Source organism: Schistocerca piceifrons, chromosome X, assembly GCF_021461385.2.
Source record: "Schistocerca piceifrons isolate TAMUIC-IGC-003096 chromosome X, iqSchPice1.1, whole genome shotgun sequence".
NCBI lineage: Eukaryota > Metazoa > Arthropoda > Insecta > Orthoptera > Acrididae > Schistocerca > Schistocerca piceifrons.
Genome location: NC_060149.1, coordinates 191,781,790 through 191,798,729, shown reverse-complemented (window position 1 = coordinate 191,798,729; position 16,940 = coordinate 191,781,790). Strand labels below are relative to the sequence as shown.

At 40.4% G+C, this 16,940-nt stretch overlaps 1 protein-coding gene across 1 annotated transcript in view; it reads right to left on the bottom strand.

The window, feature by feature from the left end:
* Nucleotides 1-16,940, bottom strand: part of LOC124721161 (inositol 1,4,5-trisphosphate receptor) — a 360,416-nt gene that overhangs the window by 244,512 nt on the left and 98,964 nt on the right. The window contains exon 13 of the mRNA XM_047245990.1: nucleotides 6,058-6,181. Coding sequence (XP_047101946.1) covers nucleotides 6,058-6,181 — 124 coding nt within the window. The remainder of the gene's footprint in view (nucleotides 1-6,057; nucleotides 6,182-16,940) is intronic.

The following is a 16,940-nucleotide window of genomic DNA, read 5'->3' as shown; positions in this document are numbered from 1 at the left end:
GCTGAAAGGTGGAAGGAGTATATAAAGGGTCTATACAAAGGAGATAAACTTGAAGGCAACATTATAGAAAGGGAAAGGCCTAAGTTGAAACAAGTCCCCTGGAGTAGACGAGATTCTGTCGGACCCATTGACAGCCTTGGGAGAGCCAGCCACAACAAAACTCTTCCATCTGGTGTGCAAGAAGTATGAGACAGGCGAAATACCTCAGACATTAAGAAGAATTTAATAATTCCAATTCCAAAGAAAGCAGGTGCTAACATGTGTTAATTTTACCGAACTATTAGGTCATGGTTGCAAAATACTAACAGGAATTCTTTACAGAAGAATGGAAAAACTGGTAGAAGCCGACCTCGTGGAACATACCGTATTTACTCGAATCTAAGCCGCACTTTTTTTCCGGTTTTTGTAATCCAAAAAACCGCCTGCGGCTTAGAATTGAGTGCAAAGCAGAAGTTCTGAAAAATGTTGGTAGGTGCCGCCACAACTAACTTCTGTCGTCGAATATATGTAGCGCTTCGCAGGCACAAAGATAAACACTGGCACCAAAACCTCTGCGTCAGTAAATAAATTTTAAAGAAAAAAGGTCGAAGACGAGCCTTTTTTCTCCGCCCTGAGTTTCGACCACTGCATTTTCATACATTATCCAACGAAGTAAAAACAAATTCCGTATTGTTCAACTTCGAATGTAGCAGCATTTCAATGCACTACGAAAATCCGACTGGCAAGACTGATTGGGATGTTTGTAAATATGGCCTACTCTGCGTTCTGAATTTTTTCCTACCTGTGAGAAGAGATGGTTGCTAATAGGAACTTTTATGAATTGTGAATCACATGCAGTATTCTCTTCACCATAATAATAATACGAATATAAACATTTTCCCATGTATTCTTTTGTGTTTGCTGCTATCTCATTTAAATCCTGTCTGCCTAATAAACTACGAAACTAGAGTGAGACAACAGCAAGCACGGACGAAAATACATATCATGTCATGTTTATATTCGTATTATTCTTATGCCGAATAGTGATACAGTCAGAATTGAAACACGGCAATTGACTAGACTTTTTAATCTAACAAGGGGAGGCCGCCAATTGTGAAATTCAGATTCGATTCATACTGCGCATAATAAAAGCTCATGGCCAGAGGTGTAATGTGGCAAAGCACCAAGATGCATTTCTTAGCCGTTGTTGAGAAAATCGACAGTTAAAAGAAACCGTTGCGGTGAAATACTCCCTACGATCAATAATTTTCTACAGCGTCGTGGCGCAGCGGTAAGCGCTCGGGTTCGTAATTCGAAGGTCACCGGTTCAAATCTCGTGCCATGCAATTTTTTTTTATTATTAGTTTTTTGTAATTCAAATATTGTGTGTGTGTGTGTGTGTGTGTGTGTGTGTGTGTGTGTGTGTGTCTATATATATATGCATTTTTCCGTTTGTTTAACAGGGTGTACCAAAGCTCTCCCGTCTGCACTGATTTTCGACGATGATGTAAGTTGCGCTAGGGACCGCATCTGCCTTCTTTCGAAGTTAGCAGGCAACTACGCTGTTATGCGGCGGCTCGTTTCGGCCCATTCAACATCTGTCCTTCGAGTGTAACGAGCGAGTAACGGAGTTTATATTTCATACCTGCCACAGCAAGTTTGAGTTCGTGGGGTCTATTCTAATTCGAACATTTAACTTACTCTATACGTATTCGTTTTGGAATATCGTTTCTACGTCTTCCGTTAACTATACATGGTTAAAATTATGAAGATAATTAATAACATTCGTGAAATACAACTTTGTTTGCAGAAAACATAATGATGTTCGAAGTCGCCAGTTTTTCCACGACAAACGACTTTCAACAACTTATTATATGCATAATTGTTGCAACTGATTGCCGGGAATTTTATATATATATATATATATATATTTTACAAATCCGACCGCTTACCGCTGCACCACGACGGTGAAGAAAATTAGTAACCGTAGGGAGTATTTCACCACAAAGGTTTCTTTTAACTGTCAATTTTCTCGACAACGGCTGAGAAGTGCATCTTCGTGCTTTGCCACATTATACCTCTGGCTATGAGCTTTTATTATGCGCAGTATGAATCGAATCTGAATTTCACAATTGGCAGCCTCCCCTTGTAAGATAACTCTAATTTCTGTGCAGAATGTAATGTACTAAAGAGGCGCCTGCAAAGACTTTCAAACGGAGAAAAATGTTCGCTAAATTCTCGTTCAGAACATCTTCTATCGTACGCAGTCTATTATTTGGTTCTTGTTGATTATTATCAAAGAAAGCAGCAGTGTAAGTAACAACAAATAGCAGTCTCTTGCAACTGTTTCGCTAATGAGACGATTCCTCTCTTTTTTTAAAAAAATTGTAAGCGGCGGTAGCGCGCACAAAAGCAAGCAATGCCGCGAGCGGCGACAGGTCGTAAACACTCATTATCTGAATGCGACAAACAATGCATGACACAGTACAGTAATGCATTTTCAGCTTTGAGTGACGTAAACACGTATAACAAAGAGAACGGCACTTATCAGATCACAGAAAAATAATCAATCAATTCAAACCAGACGAAGCACGTGAAATTCCTTTTTCACCCGTATAAATACGGACGGAGCGCCTGACGCTTAGCAACGGCTACCTGGTAAAGCTTAACTGCTAAGCTTACGACTCGAACCAAACTACTATAGCTGTATCGTCATTCATTTGACCTAAATTGTGTCTCATATTACAATGGACCAACTTTGTTTCGATTTGGAGGTGCGGCCTAAAACTTTTCTCTCCCCTTGAATTTCGAGTCTCAGATTTCAGGTGCGGCTTAGATTCGGGAATTTTTTTTTTTTTTTTTTTTCCCACGATTGCGAGTCTCATTTTTCAGGTGCGGCTTAGATTCGAGTGCGGCTTAAATTCGAGTAAATACGGTAAGTTTGAAATCCAGAGAAATGTAGGAACGTGCAAAATGATACTAACCCTATGACTTACTTCACATGATAGGTTAAGGAAAGGCAAACCTGTGGTTATAGCATCTATAGACTTGGAGAAATCTTTTGACAATGCTTACTGGAATATTCCCTCTGAAACTTTTAGGTAGCAGTTGTAAAATACATGGAGTGAAAGGCTTTACAACTTGTACATAAACCAGACTGCAGTTATAAGAGATGAAGAACATGAAAGGGGCACAGTGGTTGAGAAGGGAGTGAGACAGGGTTGTAACCTATAACCAATGTTATTCAATCTGTAAATTGAGCAAGCAGGAAAGGAAACCAAAGGAAAAATTGCAGTAGGTACTTGAAGACATAAAAACTTTGTGGTTTGCCACTGACAATATAATTCTGTCAGAGACTTCAATGGACTTGGAAGAGCTGTTAAATGGGAGAGACAGTGTCATGAAAGGAGGATATAAGATGATAAGAATAGCTAACGAGGCAATGAAGGTAGGAAATGAGTTTTGCTGTGTGGGGAGAAAAAAGACTGATGATGGCCAAAGTAGAGAGGATATAAAATGTAGACTGGCACTGGCAAGAAAAGTGGACTGAAGAAAAGAAATATGTTAACAGCACATACAGATTTAAGTGTTAGGAAATCTTTTCTGAAGGTATTTGTCTGGAGTGTTGCCATATACGGAAGTAAAATATGCACAATAAGCAGTTCAGACAACACAAGAATAGAAACTTTTGAAATGTGGTGCTGCAGAAGAATGCTGAAGATTAGATGGGCAGATCGCTTAACTACAGAGGAGGTACTGAATATAATTGGGGAGAAAAGAAATAAGTGGCACAACTTGACTAGATGAAGGGATCAGTTGATAGGACACATTCTGAGACATCATCAAGGGATCACCAATTTAGTACTGGAGGGAAATATGTGTGTGTGTGTGTGTGTGTGTGTGTGTGTGTGTGTATGTGTGTGTGTGTGTTTTGGGGGGGGGGGGGGGGGCAGAGTCACAGAGGGAGATCAAGAGATGAATACAGAAAGCAGATTCAGAAGGACGTAGGTTGCAGCAGTTATTCAGAGATGAAGCGGCTTTCATAGGATAGAGTAGCATGTAGAGCTACATCAAATCAATCTTCGAACTGAAGACCACAACAGGAACAACAACATAAATATAAGGAAACAAGAATAAATATTACAACTAAAATAAATGTAGGAAAGTTCTTGTAGAATGTAAATACTAGATTAAAGGAGACCGATTGAAGAAGTGCTGAGCTATCGACTGGCAAACACAAAAGAAAGGAAACTTGCAACTTTCGGAGTTTTCCTTTGACAAGCTAGAACAAAAAAATGATTTACACACACACACACACACACACACACACACACACACACACACTATACCTCTGCATGGTGCCAGCTGGACTGATAGTGCCAATGGCTGTGTTTCCGCCAGTGGACTGGTTGTGGTGTGGATAGCAGTGGCAGGTATATGAGCTACACATGTAATACACAATTGTAGTGGCTGGTGGGGAGCGACGGACGCTGAGGGCACCATGGAGACATAAAATAGGAGGGAGTGACAGAACAGAAGAAGGGGAAACTGTTAAGTGGAGGGTACGGTGAGAGTGGGTTACCTGAAATTGAGGCCTGGGCAATTACAGGAAATGAGGATGTGTTGTAACGATAACTCCCATCTGTGCAGTTCTGAGAAGCTGGTGGTAGAGGGAAGGACACAGATGGCCTAGTTTGGAAACCAACCATTGAAGTTCAGCATGTTGTGCCACAGGGTGGTCAACTTTGTTCTTGGCAACAATTTGGCGGTGGCCATTCATCATGGTGGACACTGGTTGTTAGTCATACCAACATTAAAAGCTGTGCAGTGTTTGTGGCTGAGCTGGTATATGACATGGCAGTTTTCACTGGTGGTACAGCCTCTCATGGGATAGAACAATCCTGTGGCAGGAGTGGAGTAGGAGATGCTGAGTGGGTGAACTGGGCAGGTCTTGCTCCTTGGTCTTCCACAGGGACATGATCCCTGTGGCAAGAGGATGGGAATAGGGATGGACTCATATGTTGTTTAGGATGGGTGGGGAATGGAACACCACTTTAGGAGGTGTTCCACACTGCACAGCTTTAAATTTTGGTACGACGAACAACCAGCTGTACACCATGACGAATGGCCACCACCAAAATGTTGCCAAGAATAAAGTTGATCATCCGTTGGCACAGCATGCAGCTCAACACAACATGCTCAATTTCAATGCCTGCTTCACAACCTGGTCCATTTGAATGCTTCCCTCCACCACCGGCTTCTCAGAACTACAAGGATGGGAGTTATCCTTACAACATCCTCTGCTCCCACAATCATCCTCGCCCCAATCTCAGATAACGACCTGTCCCTACACTCTCCACTCAACAGTTTCCCCTTCCTGCATCTTGTCACTCCCACCCAATTCGTGTCCCCATATGACCTTCAGCATGTATCACTGTCCACCTGCCTCTAAAATTGTGCATTACATGCCCATACAACTGCCACCCCTACCTCTTACATTCCTAGCCATCAAATCAATTTCCTCCCTCTGAGCTGCTACTCACCGCCCTCAGACCCTCTCCCTCTGCCCACCCCATCCCACACTACCCCTACCACAACCAGTCCACCCCATAAAATACAGCATTGTCACTGTTTGTTGAGCAAACACCATGTAGGGGCACATGCATTTGTGTGTGTGTGTGTGTGTGTGTGTGTGTGTGTGTGTGTGTGTGTGATACTCTAGCAGGTCAAAGGATAACTCTGTAATCTAGAAGGTGTTCTTTCTTTTGTGTGCGCTTATAGACAACTCAATGCTTCTGCCGTAGAGTGTATGGTCTCCTTTAATCCAAAAGCATTACAACTACAATATTTGTTTTTACGAATAATAATCATAAATGGTTAGAACAGCCTGAACACTATGAAAGAACAATGGTAAGAATAATTTCTAATCACAATTGTATACAAATTCCAACGTTAATCGGAGAGAAACTGACAAGAATGCTCAACAGTTTAGGTTAAAGGCGCAGAAAGCCTCACAATACTTTACACGAAGTGTTGAATGAAGTAATGCGTCAAACACAAAATTTATCATCTATGCACCTGTCTATTGTTCCACAGTAATAACACGTCCTCCTCTTCTTCAATAGTGACCATAGGTTCAACTTCTCCCTCTGATTCATCAAGGATGCTCCCATCTTCAACTTCCAAATGGGTTTTCATCATTCTGTAGTCAAAGTATATAAATGGAAGTTATTAAATTGTGAGGATCTTAACCACACCCACGAAAAATAATTTTCCAAATAACAAATTACACATTAGCATTCACATGAAAAACTGGTTGTACATATATTTCAGTTTTTAATCAGGATTACAGCAAGAATATAGAATTTCACAATGATTTTTTTCAATGACAAAATACAAAGACCCCCCCACCCACACACACACAGTCTGATTAAATTTTAATTCTGAGACAGGTTATGGTTAAAATGACACAACATATTGTACACAGTACGATACACATGATTGTAAGGGCTTAACAAATTAAACAGGTGGGAGGTAAGAGAACAATTAAAAGCCACATACCTATGGAGGGTTTCACAATAAGAAACAAAAAGTAAGAAATGCCAGTCAAATAAAAAAATTGAGCTTACAATAATATTTACTTCTTAGATAAAGAAAGCAACTGTAATTCTGAAATATGGAAACATTACCTATCAATGTGGTCACAGAGTGTGATGGATGGAGCAATATAACAATAAATGGCAGCAAACACAAATTATATAGCAATAACACACAAAAAACTAGTTATCAATAACTGTTTATTAAAGTCATACTCACATAATGATACTGAAATTATTTATAATGTTGCATATGACAAAGTCACTGTATCTTTTGATGGTATAAAGTGTTGCAAAAAGTATGTTACACCATCGGAAATTAGCACATCATCACATAAGAAAGAATCAATTAATAGTACAATCATAATTGTAATAGTTGTTGTTGTTGTTGTTGTTGTTGTTGTGGTCTTCAGTCCTGAGACTGGTTTGATGCAGCTCTCCATGCTACTCTATCCTGTGCAAGCTTCTTCATCTCCCAGTACCTACTGCAACCTACATCCTTCTGAATCTGCTTAGTGTATTCATCTCTTGGTCTCCCTCTGCGATTTTTATCCTCCATGCTGCCCTCTAATGCTAAATTTGTGATCCCTTGATGCCTCAAAACATGTCCTACCAACCGATCCCTTCTTCTAGTCAAGTTGTGCCACAAACTTCTCTTCTCCCCAATCCTATTCAATACCTCCACATTAGTTATGTGATCCACCCACCTAATCTTCAGCATTCTTCTGTAGCACCACATTTCAAAAGCTTCTATTCTCTTCTTGTCCAAACTAGTTATCGTCCATGTTTCACTTCAATACATGGCTACACTCCATACAAATACTTTCAGAAACGACTTCCTGACACTTAAATCTATACTCGATGTTAACAAATTTCTCTTCTTCAGAAACGATTTCCTTGCCATTGCCAGTCTACATTTTATATCCTCTCTACTTCGACCATCATCAGTTATTTTACTCCCTAAATAGCAAAACTCCTTTACTACTTTAAGTGTCTCATTTCCTAATCTAATTCCCTCAGCATCACCCGATTTAATTTGACTACATTCCATTATCCTCGTTTTGCTTTTGTTGATGTTCATCTTACATCCTCCTTTCAAGAAACTGTCCATTCCGCTCAACTGCTCTTCCAAGTCCTTTGCTGTCTCTGACAGAATTACAATGTCATCGGCGAACCTCAAAATTTTTACTTCTTCTCCATGAATTTTAATACCTACTCCGAATTTTTCTTTTGTTTCCTTTACTGCTTGCTCAATATACAGACTGAATAACATCGGGGAGAGGCTACAACCCTGTCTCACTTCTTTCCCAACCACTGCTTCCCTTTCATGCCCCTCGACTCTTATTACTGCCATCTGATTTCTGTACAAATTGTAAATAGCCTTTCACTCCCTGTATTTTATACCTGCCACCTTCAGAATTTGAAAGAGTATTCCAGTTAACATTGTCAAAAGCCTTCTCCAAGTCTACAAATGCTAGAAGATAAGTCGTAAGGTTAGTATTGCCTCACGTGTTCCAACATTTATATGGAATCCAAACTGATCTTCCCCGAGGTCCGCTTCTACAAGTTTTTCCATTCGTCTGTAAAGAATTTGCGTTAGTATTTTGCAGCTGTGACTTATTAAACTGATAGTTCGGTAATTTTCACATCTGTCAACACCTGCTTTCTTTGGGATTGGAATTATTATATTCTTCTTGAAGTCTGAGGGTATTTCGCCTGTCTCATACATCTTGCTCACCAGATGGTAGAGTTTTGTCATGACTGGCTCTCCCAAGGCCATCAGTAGTTCTAATGGAATGTTGTCTACTCCCGGGGCCTTGTTTCGACTCAGGTCTTTCAGTGCTCTGTCAAACTCTTCATGCAGTATCGTATCTCCCATTTCACCTTCATCTACATCCTCTTCCATTTCCATAATATTGTCCTCAAGTACATCGCCCTTGTGTAGACCCTCTATATACACCTTCCACCTTTCTGCTTTCCCCTCTTTGCTTAGAACTGGGTTTCCATCTGAGCTCTTGATATTCATACAAGTGGCTCTCTTTCCTCCAAAGGTCTCTCTAATTTTCCTGTAGGCAGTATCTATCTTACCCCTAGTGAGATAAGCCTCTACATCCTTACATTTGTCCTCTAGCCATCCCTGCTTAGCCATTTTGCACTTCCTGTCGATCTCATTTTTGAGATGTTTGTATTCCTTTTTGCCTGCTTCATTTAATGCATTTTTATATTTTCTCCTTTCATCAATTAAATTCAATATTTCTTCTGTTACCCAAGGATTTCTATTAGCCCTCGCCTTTTTACCTACTTGATCGTCTGCTGCCTTCACTACTTCATCTCTCAGAGCTACCCATTCTTCTTCTACTGTATTGCTTTCCCCCATTCCTGTCAATTATTCCCTTATGCTCTCCCTGAAACTCTCTACAACCTCTGGTTCTTTCAGTTTATCCATGTCCCATCTCCTTAGATTCCCACCTTTTTGCAGTTTCTTCAGTTTCAATCTGCAGTTCATAACCAATAGATTGTGGTCAGAATCCACATCTTCCCCTGGAAATGTCTTACAATTTAAAACCTGGTTCCTAAATCTCTGTCTTACCATTATATAATCTATCTGATACCTTTTAGTATCTCCAGGATTCTTCCAGGTATACAACCTTCTTTTATGATTCTTGAACCAAGTGTTAGCTATGATTAAGTTATGCTCTGTGCAAAATTCTACAAGGCGGCTTCCTCTTTCATTTCTTCCCCCCAATCCATATTCACCTACTATGTTTCCTTCTCTCCCTTTTCCTACTGACGAATTCCAGTCACCCATGACTATTAAATTTTCGTCTCCCTTCACTACCTGAATAATTTCTTTTATCTCGTCATACATTTCATCTATTTCTTCATCATCTGCAGTGCTAGTTGGCATATAAACTTGTACTACTGTAGTAGGCATGGGCTTTGTGTCTATCTTGGCCACAATAATGCGTTCACTATGCTTTTTGTAGTACCTAACCTGCACTCCTATTTTTTTATTCATTATTAAACCTACTCCTGCATTACCCCTATTTGATTTTGTATTTATAACCCTGTAATCACCTGACCAAAAGTCTTGTTCCTCCTGCCACCGAACTTCACTAATTCCCACTATATCTAACTTTAACCTATCCATTTCCCTTTTTAAATTTTCTAACCTACCTCCCCGATTAAGGGATCTGACATTCCACCCTCCGATTGTAATAGTAAGGGATCGAAATTACCTGAATTTAGGCGCAAGAAATTTTGTTCACTGAAACACTGAAAGAATACAACAGATTGTTTATTATTTTGGGGGTGCTTAACAATCTGTCATCAATATCCTTGTACAAAATAATCAGAGATGTGGTAAAGTATTCATTACATGGACCTTTAAAAGACAATATGCTAAAAACATGAAGCAGTTGTAAATAATAATTTGCCTGCTATAAAGAAAAGACCTGCTACCAAACCAAGTCAGACTGTTGTTGGTTACCTACTAACAAAGTAACAGATGAGTGTCCCACTCTGTAACAAATAAATGTCCTCCATATCAGTTTAGTAAGGGCTCCTGACACACAAGGGGCTTTAAAATTTGTGTCACACCTCACCATCATCCAAAATAGATTGTGGGTTCCCTGTCAAATCTAAGGACAGCCTCTTAACAGCATAAAAATGCAATTAGTTTTAAAAAATGCACACAGAATCTGGTACAGACAAGCTCCACAAACAAATGGTTTCTTTCACCACAGAAGGCAGTCATATGTTAGGCAGCAATGCCTCGTGTGTAATATTGTTGAGGTGTTTGTTTTCGTAGAAGATTCCCCATGAACAGACTGTCTGTTTAACTATGCTTAATTTATTTTTTTGTACTTTCAACCTCTCAGTTTCCCAGATGCACATGATGTTCTGTCTTAAAATGGAGTAGGGTGTCCTGAATATGCTGGACAACTTTCTCTCTTGGGTAACTCTTGGTGAGAATGTATAGAGCATTCACAGAATTGGAGCATATGAGATACTTATGCATTTGATCAATCCTAATTCAAGGCAGTCCTCTCAAGACCATATACCACTCTGTATCACAGGCATTAATTTTGGCTGGGAAACGTCATGTTTCACAAACATAATAAACTGAAGGTATTTGTTACAAAGACTGAATTTTCTGTTGAATGCATCCTTTTATAACTGTATTTGTTATGTTGTCATAAAGTCATTAGTCACATTGTCATGTGCCTGCACGAAAGATAGTTGTTTGCCCATCTCAGCCTGCAAGTAACTGGCACCCTAACTGCCTGCACATCAGCATTTTCTGACCACTGACTGCGGATGGGTACTCTAGCTGTAATATCCTGGTCTAAAGTGAAGCTATTGATGTCTCTAAAATAGAATAAAATGAATGTTTACAAATATCACTAGGAGCACAAGTCAGTGTCCTGCATAATTCCAAACTGGCTAAAGCCTTGAGTAAAAAGGGCACCCTGCAGTGTTCATAAAGTATGCTCCATAACTGCCATGTTGTAGGCAGCCCACTACTACACAAATACTGCGAACATTAGACTTTCCTGTTCACATCCATATTGGCTGGTGGTCAGCTTTGTGTACTTCTGTATTTGCTGTCTGAGCCCATGAATATATCTGTAAGAGGCAATTCATAATTTCTGCTGGTTATGTTAGCAGTAACACAAACAGAAATACGGTGGTGGTTTCTCAGATGGGAACGTTTGAAGATAGTAGGATTTACATCAGGAAAAAGTTAAAAGCCAATTCTTATTTATGAAGGAAATATATAAGTAAATGAGTGAAACAAGAACAAATGGAAATTAAATTGCACAATTAAACTGCAAATGCTCTATTTGATTTCACAGTCCAGTTTTCTATATGAACCATCATCTCTTCAATTCTTTTTCTTTGGGGAAACCAAGCTATTTCTGCATCTTATCAGGGCCATAATTCGTGTGGTTATTGGCAGGCTCTTTGTAATCAAACAGATCTCACCACCATCACTTTAAAGGGATCACAGTCACCTATCCATCAGGTGGTTATACATGTGTGTATGCACCTCACTCCTCCATCACCAAATGCTCGGTGGTGTCAATGCACCATTTCACACTACCTGACTACTGGAGTTACCTCCTCACTAGTCAGAGCTATGCAGCACCCAAGTGTCGAATGTTGCAAGTTGCATAGCTCAGCACAGTTTAAACTTGTGCAGGGCCTCATGAATGACAAAGGTGAAACTTATTACACCCTTGTGTTAAACATCAAATTTGCTATACTTATTCTTCTTGAGTTAATGTTTTTGATGCAAATTAAATAGCAAACAACTGAAAATTGCATTGCTTTAAATACCTTCCTTTCTTCACCAAATGATCCTCATTTAGTGAACTATGATCCCCGATTTCCTCTCCCCTTCACTGCTCAACAAATACATCAGTCTTTAGCCCGCATTGGATGGATACTAGCAATATTTGTACGAACTAGAGAGGAGGATCATCCACATTTTCTGTAGGTTGCTTTGTCTCTGTATGCATTTGCAGCAAGTATGAATGTTTCACTGCTATAACAACATATGGTATTTGGAATACAGGGCTATACTCCAAGACAGAGCACATTTCAATGTACCCAGCTGAAGTTAAAGTGTCGAAGGTAAGAATGAATGCTGCTGTTTCTTTTCACCAATTCTGTTTACTCTCTCTACGATACTGTGCACATCTAAAAATCATTTTTCTTCCCATTTATCTTTCAGTTCAGATATATGAATATGCATAATATCTCTGTGTGTTACCATATGCTTGCTAATCTTAAGGGTGTTGTGTGTAGTCATCCCAATGTGAGTGGTGGTTTACCTATTAAGACTTAACATTTGTTTCACCTGACAGGGTTCCACTTTGGAAACCTTCAAGATTTCATATTCCCTGTAAGCTCATCTACTCCTTATTGGATGTAAAAAGATGACACTCACCATCTCTCTCTACTACGTGGAAATACATTCCATAGCATTTGTCATGTCCTGCTACAATGAGAAATAACATTTGAAGATAACTGTTTTCAAGAACAGTCTTCCTTCATTCCCTCAGCTGGTTGCACACTGGTCCATAATCTCCAATGGGAGTTTGTTTTATTTCAATTAGTGCATCCTACAGTGTTTCTCTGGCATCAAGGGTAATACATGTTGCCACGCAAAGCTATACACATCTGAGCAAGGCTAACACACGGCAGGCCATTAAAACAGCTACACCAGGAAGGAGAGCAAAGAATGGGAAGTGTGATAGGACCATTGCTATTTTCTATATACATAAAAGGTGGAATCCATACTTTTCGGGACTGGTGCTGCCATCTGGAAAGTAGGAGTAGTAGATCTTTGCACCGCTAGGTGGAGAGAACTGCATATCTGATGAGTCAATGAGCGGAGTGGCATTCAGCTCGGAGGACGTGCTGCATGTCCACAGTGATTTCTGTAATACTCTGTGTTTGGCGTGTGGCAATTTAACGATGGATCCGCGAACAGAACAGCATGTGTGCATCAAATTCTGTGCGAATCTTGAGAAAAATGCTATGGAGACCCTTGCAATGATTCAGCAAATGTTTGGGGGACAGAGCACAGGCCGTACACGTGTGTTTGAGTGGCATGCCATACAGACGTCGAAGATGATGCTCACACTCGAAGGCCCGTTAGCCACACAACGCCAGACACTGTTGTCAAACTTCAACAACTGGTTCAAGCGGATTGATGTCGAACCATTCAAGACCTTGACGATGAAGTGGGTATAGGTTATGGGACATGTCAACGAATGTTGAGTGATAAATTGGGCACGCATCGTGTTGCCGCAAAATTTGTGCCAAGGATCTTGACTGACTATCAGAAGGCACAGTATGTTGAAGTGTGCACGGACGTTCATCAGACTGCATCTGATGATCCAACCTTCTTGTCACGGGTTATCACCAGGGAAGAGAGCTGGAGTTATGGTTATGACCCAGAGACAAAGCAATAATCATCCCAGTGGAAGAGGACAGGCTCTCTAAGACCCAAAAAAGCGAGACAGGAGAAGAGCAAAGTGAAGAGCATGATCATCATATTCTTTGATACCAAGGGAATTGTGCACAAAAAATTCGTCCCACCCAACCAAACAGTGAATTCTGTGTACTACTGTGATGTTTTGCGACGGCTCCGTGAAAACGTGCAGCGACGACGGCCCAAACTTTGTCGTCAAGGGAACTAGCTGTTGCATCATGACAATGTGTCCTGTTACGTCCTTGCTCACCAGAACCTTTTTGGCAAAAAACAACATGGCAGTTGTACTCCACCAACCGTACTCACCAGATTTGGCGTCTTGCGACTTCCCATTATTCCAAAAACTGAAACTCAAGTTGAAAAGCCATCAGTTCGACACTCTAGAGAGGATTCAAGAAGCATCTCTGGCGGTGATAAACACCCTCAAAGAACAGGACTTCCAGAAAACGTTTGACCAGTGGCAGAAGCGCTGGGACAGGTGTGTACGTGTGGATGGAAACTACTTCGAGGGTCCTGGTGACCGTTAGTCCAAACGTAAGGTTTTCAACAGATGGCAGCACCAGTCCCGAAAATTTTGGATAGCATTTCGTAAATGACCTGGCACACAGGATAGGCAGCAATCTGCAGTTGTTCAATGATGATGCTGTGGTGTATAGGAAGGTGTTGAAGATACGTGACTGTAGGTTGATACAAGATGACCTTGATAAAATTTCTAGTTGGTGTGATGAATGACAGCTGGTTTTTAATGTAGAAAAATGTAAGTTAATGCAGATGAGTAGGAAAAAAACACACATAATGTTTGAATACAACATTAGTAATGTACTGCTTGACACAGTGACATTGTTTAAATATCTGGGGATAACACTGTGAAGCTATATGAAATGGAACAAGCACGTGAGGATTGTGGTAGGGAAGGCAAATGGTTGATTTAGGTTTATCGAGAGAATTTTAGGAAAGTGCAGTTCATCTGTAAAGCAGACGGCATATAGGACACTAATGTGACCCATTCTTGAGTATTGCTTTGGTGTTTGGTATCTGCACCAGGTCAGATTGAAACGAGACATCAAAGCAATTCAGAGGTGAGCTCCTAGATTTATTGCCAGTAGGTTCGATCAGCACTCAAGTGTTACAGATACGCTTCGGGAGCTCAAGTGGGAATCCCTGTAAGGCAGAAGACATTCATTTCGAAGAACACTACTGAGAAAGTTGAGAGAACCAGCATTTGAAGTTGACTGCAGAATGATCCTACTCCCACCAACATACATTTTGCCCAAGGAAATTAGGGCTCATACGGAGGCATATAGACAGTTATTTTTCCCTCACTTTACCTGTGAGTGGAACAGAAAAGGAATCTATTAGTTGTGGTACAGGATACCCTCTGCCATGCACCGTACAGTGGATTGTGGAGTATGGCTGTAGATGTATATGTGGGAATATATGACTAAATTTGTCGGTAATATGAGGGTATAAATGTGAGAAATTTAGTACACAGAGTCAGCAACAGTGGCTCTAACCCAGCTGGGCAACGAGTTGAACTGGGCTTGGATGAAAAATACAGGTACACCATTTGATGCTGCTTCAATTCCATGCCAAACTTCATCAATCATAGTGGCCGTTGAGTGGTGGCATATCAGTCCCTCAGCAACTGAATCGGTTGATTTCAACTTGTGAAAAATCTGGAGAACTTGTAGCTCAGGACATCGGTCAAAAACCCTTCATGTCCAGGTATGTCGAGAGAGAACAGGCAATGATAGTAACGAATTACACTGTCAAAATGTAATGTCACTGGGAAGTTGGAGGTAAGACGTAGCTACATGCCTTAATGTGTCACGTCATAAATGTAATGGCTGCTCTGCTAATCACCAGCTAAGCGAACCAGAGGTGGTCTTTTGTACCCAATGTCACCCCCAAAAACCTCACAACAGGTACTTGACCCATATGACAATGACGAATACGACCTAGCAACGTTCATTCTCCACAGAGCCTCCACATATGAATACATTCACCATAACGTCATACACAGAACCAGACTCATCCTATAAGATAATGAAGTGCCATTCTCGTCTCCAGCATCATAAGATGCACCACGCCTCTCTCCACTGCTTCATTGCTATGTCGAGGGAAACCTCAATTATGGTTGTCATGTCCACAATCTCTGACATTCTAGATGTGGCAGCACTGTCTGTGTGGATACTTATCTCGCTGCACACGAGTCTATTTCCCGACTTGAAGTACAGGATATGGCTGAATGTTACTACACAGCTGACGTAAAAATATGCCTGTCCTCTCAGATACTAGTCACGAGGGACTGTCGAGGTCCAGCATGGTATCGAGTATGACCCTCCTGCACCCATCAATTTCTATTCCCGAGCAAAGCCAGCATCAATAACACAGAACGATAAACCTCAGTCTTTAGAGGCTACAGCAGCCAAATTATAATATGTGCCGCTAGATCTTTCTAGTTCTTACAAGAGGCACAACTTCACTTTGTTAACAAACAAACAACATTAACCTATGACTTCTGAATGAGAAACTCACTGTCTATAATCTTTCCTTCTACACAGAATGAAGATGGTGTTACTCCTACCTACTTTGTTCGGCTGCAGTGTAACACTCTTGCACATCCAAGCATGTAATGCACAATGTGCTAACTGGCAGTTACTGGATGCCACCTTCATAGTGTTGCTATTTTAATGGCCAACTAGCACATGGTAGATGTCCTAAATATTGCCTGCCAACAAATGTTCTGCCTCATTGACTGCCCACCCCCTCAGGACATGGCACACTGTGACACTGAGATTTCTTTATAGAGGTTAGCACCTTCCTCAAGATTCAGGACGTTAAGCCGAGATTACTGTTCTCTGTAATGTATGACAATTGTTATGCCCGTCATACTCACTGAAATAAGTACAGACTTTATGTTTACAGCCATTACTACCTGAGCCCCAGCAGAGGTCAAGAGGCATACAGAAATAGTATTTCTATCATGTAATTTGGAAATAATATTTCACTTTATCTGCAGAACACTGCTATGGATAAATGAAATGCAAAGAGCGACAGGACTGTAATGACAAGTAACAACAATTACCAGGCATTGCTTAACAGGGAAATCTAGATCATAATTCTTAGTAGTAAGTTGGATTAGTTAACTAAGGCCAAGCTTACAAAAAAGCAATTAAACTGCTATAATGCTGCATTTCTGGAAGAGAAAGTACAATATTCTTTTAATTACATATATCATGCTAATATTCTATGACTATTCCTATACTTGTATTGAAGTACTACATTCCATGACACTTCAATTATAACTGTCAAATAACACAAAACAACAACAAAAGTTGGAATGCAAGTTGATTTAA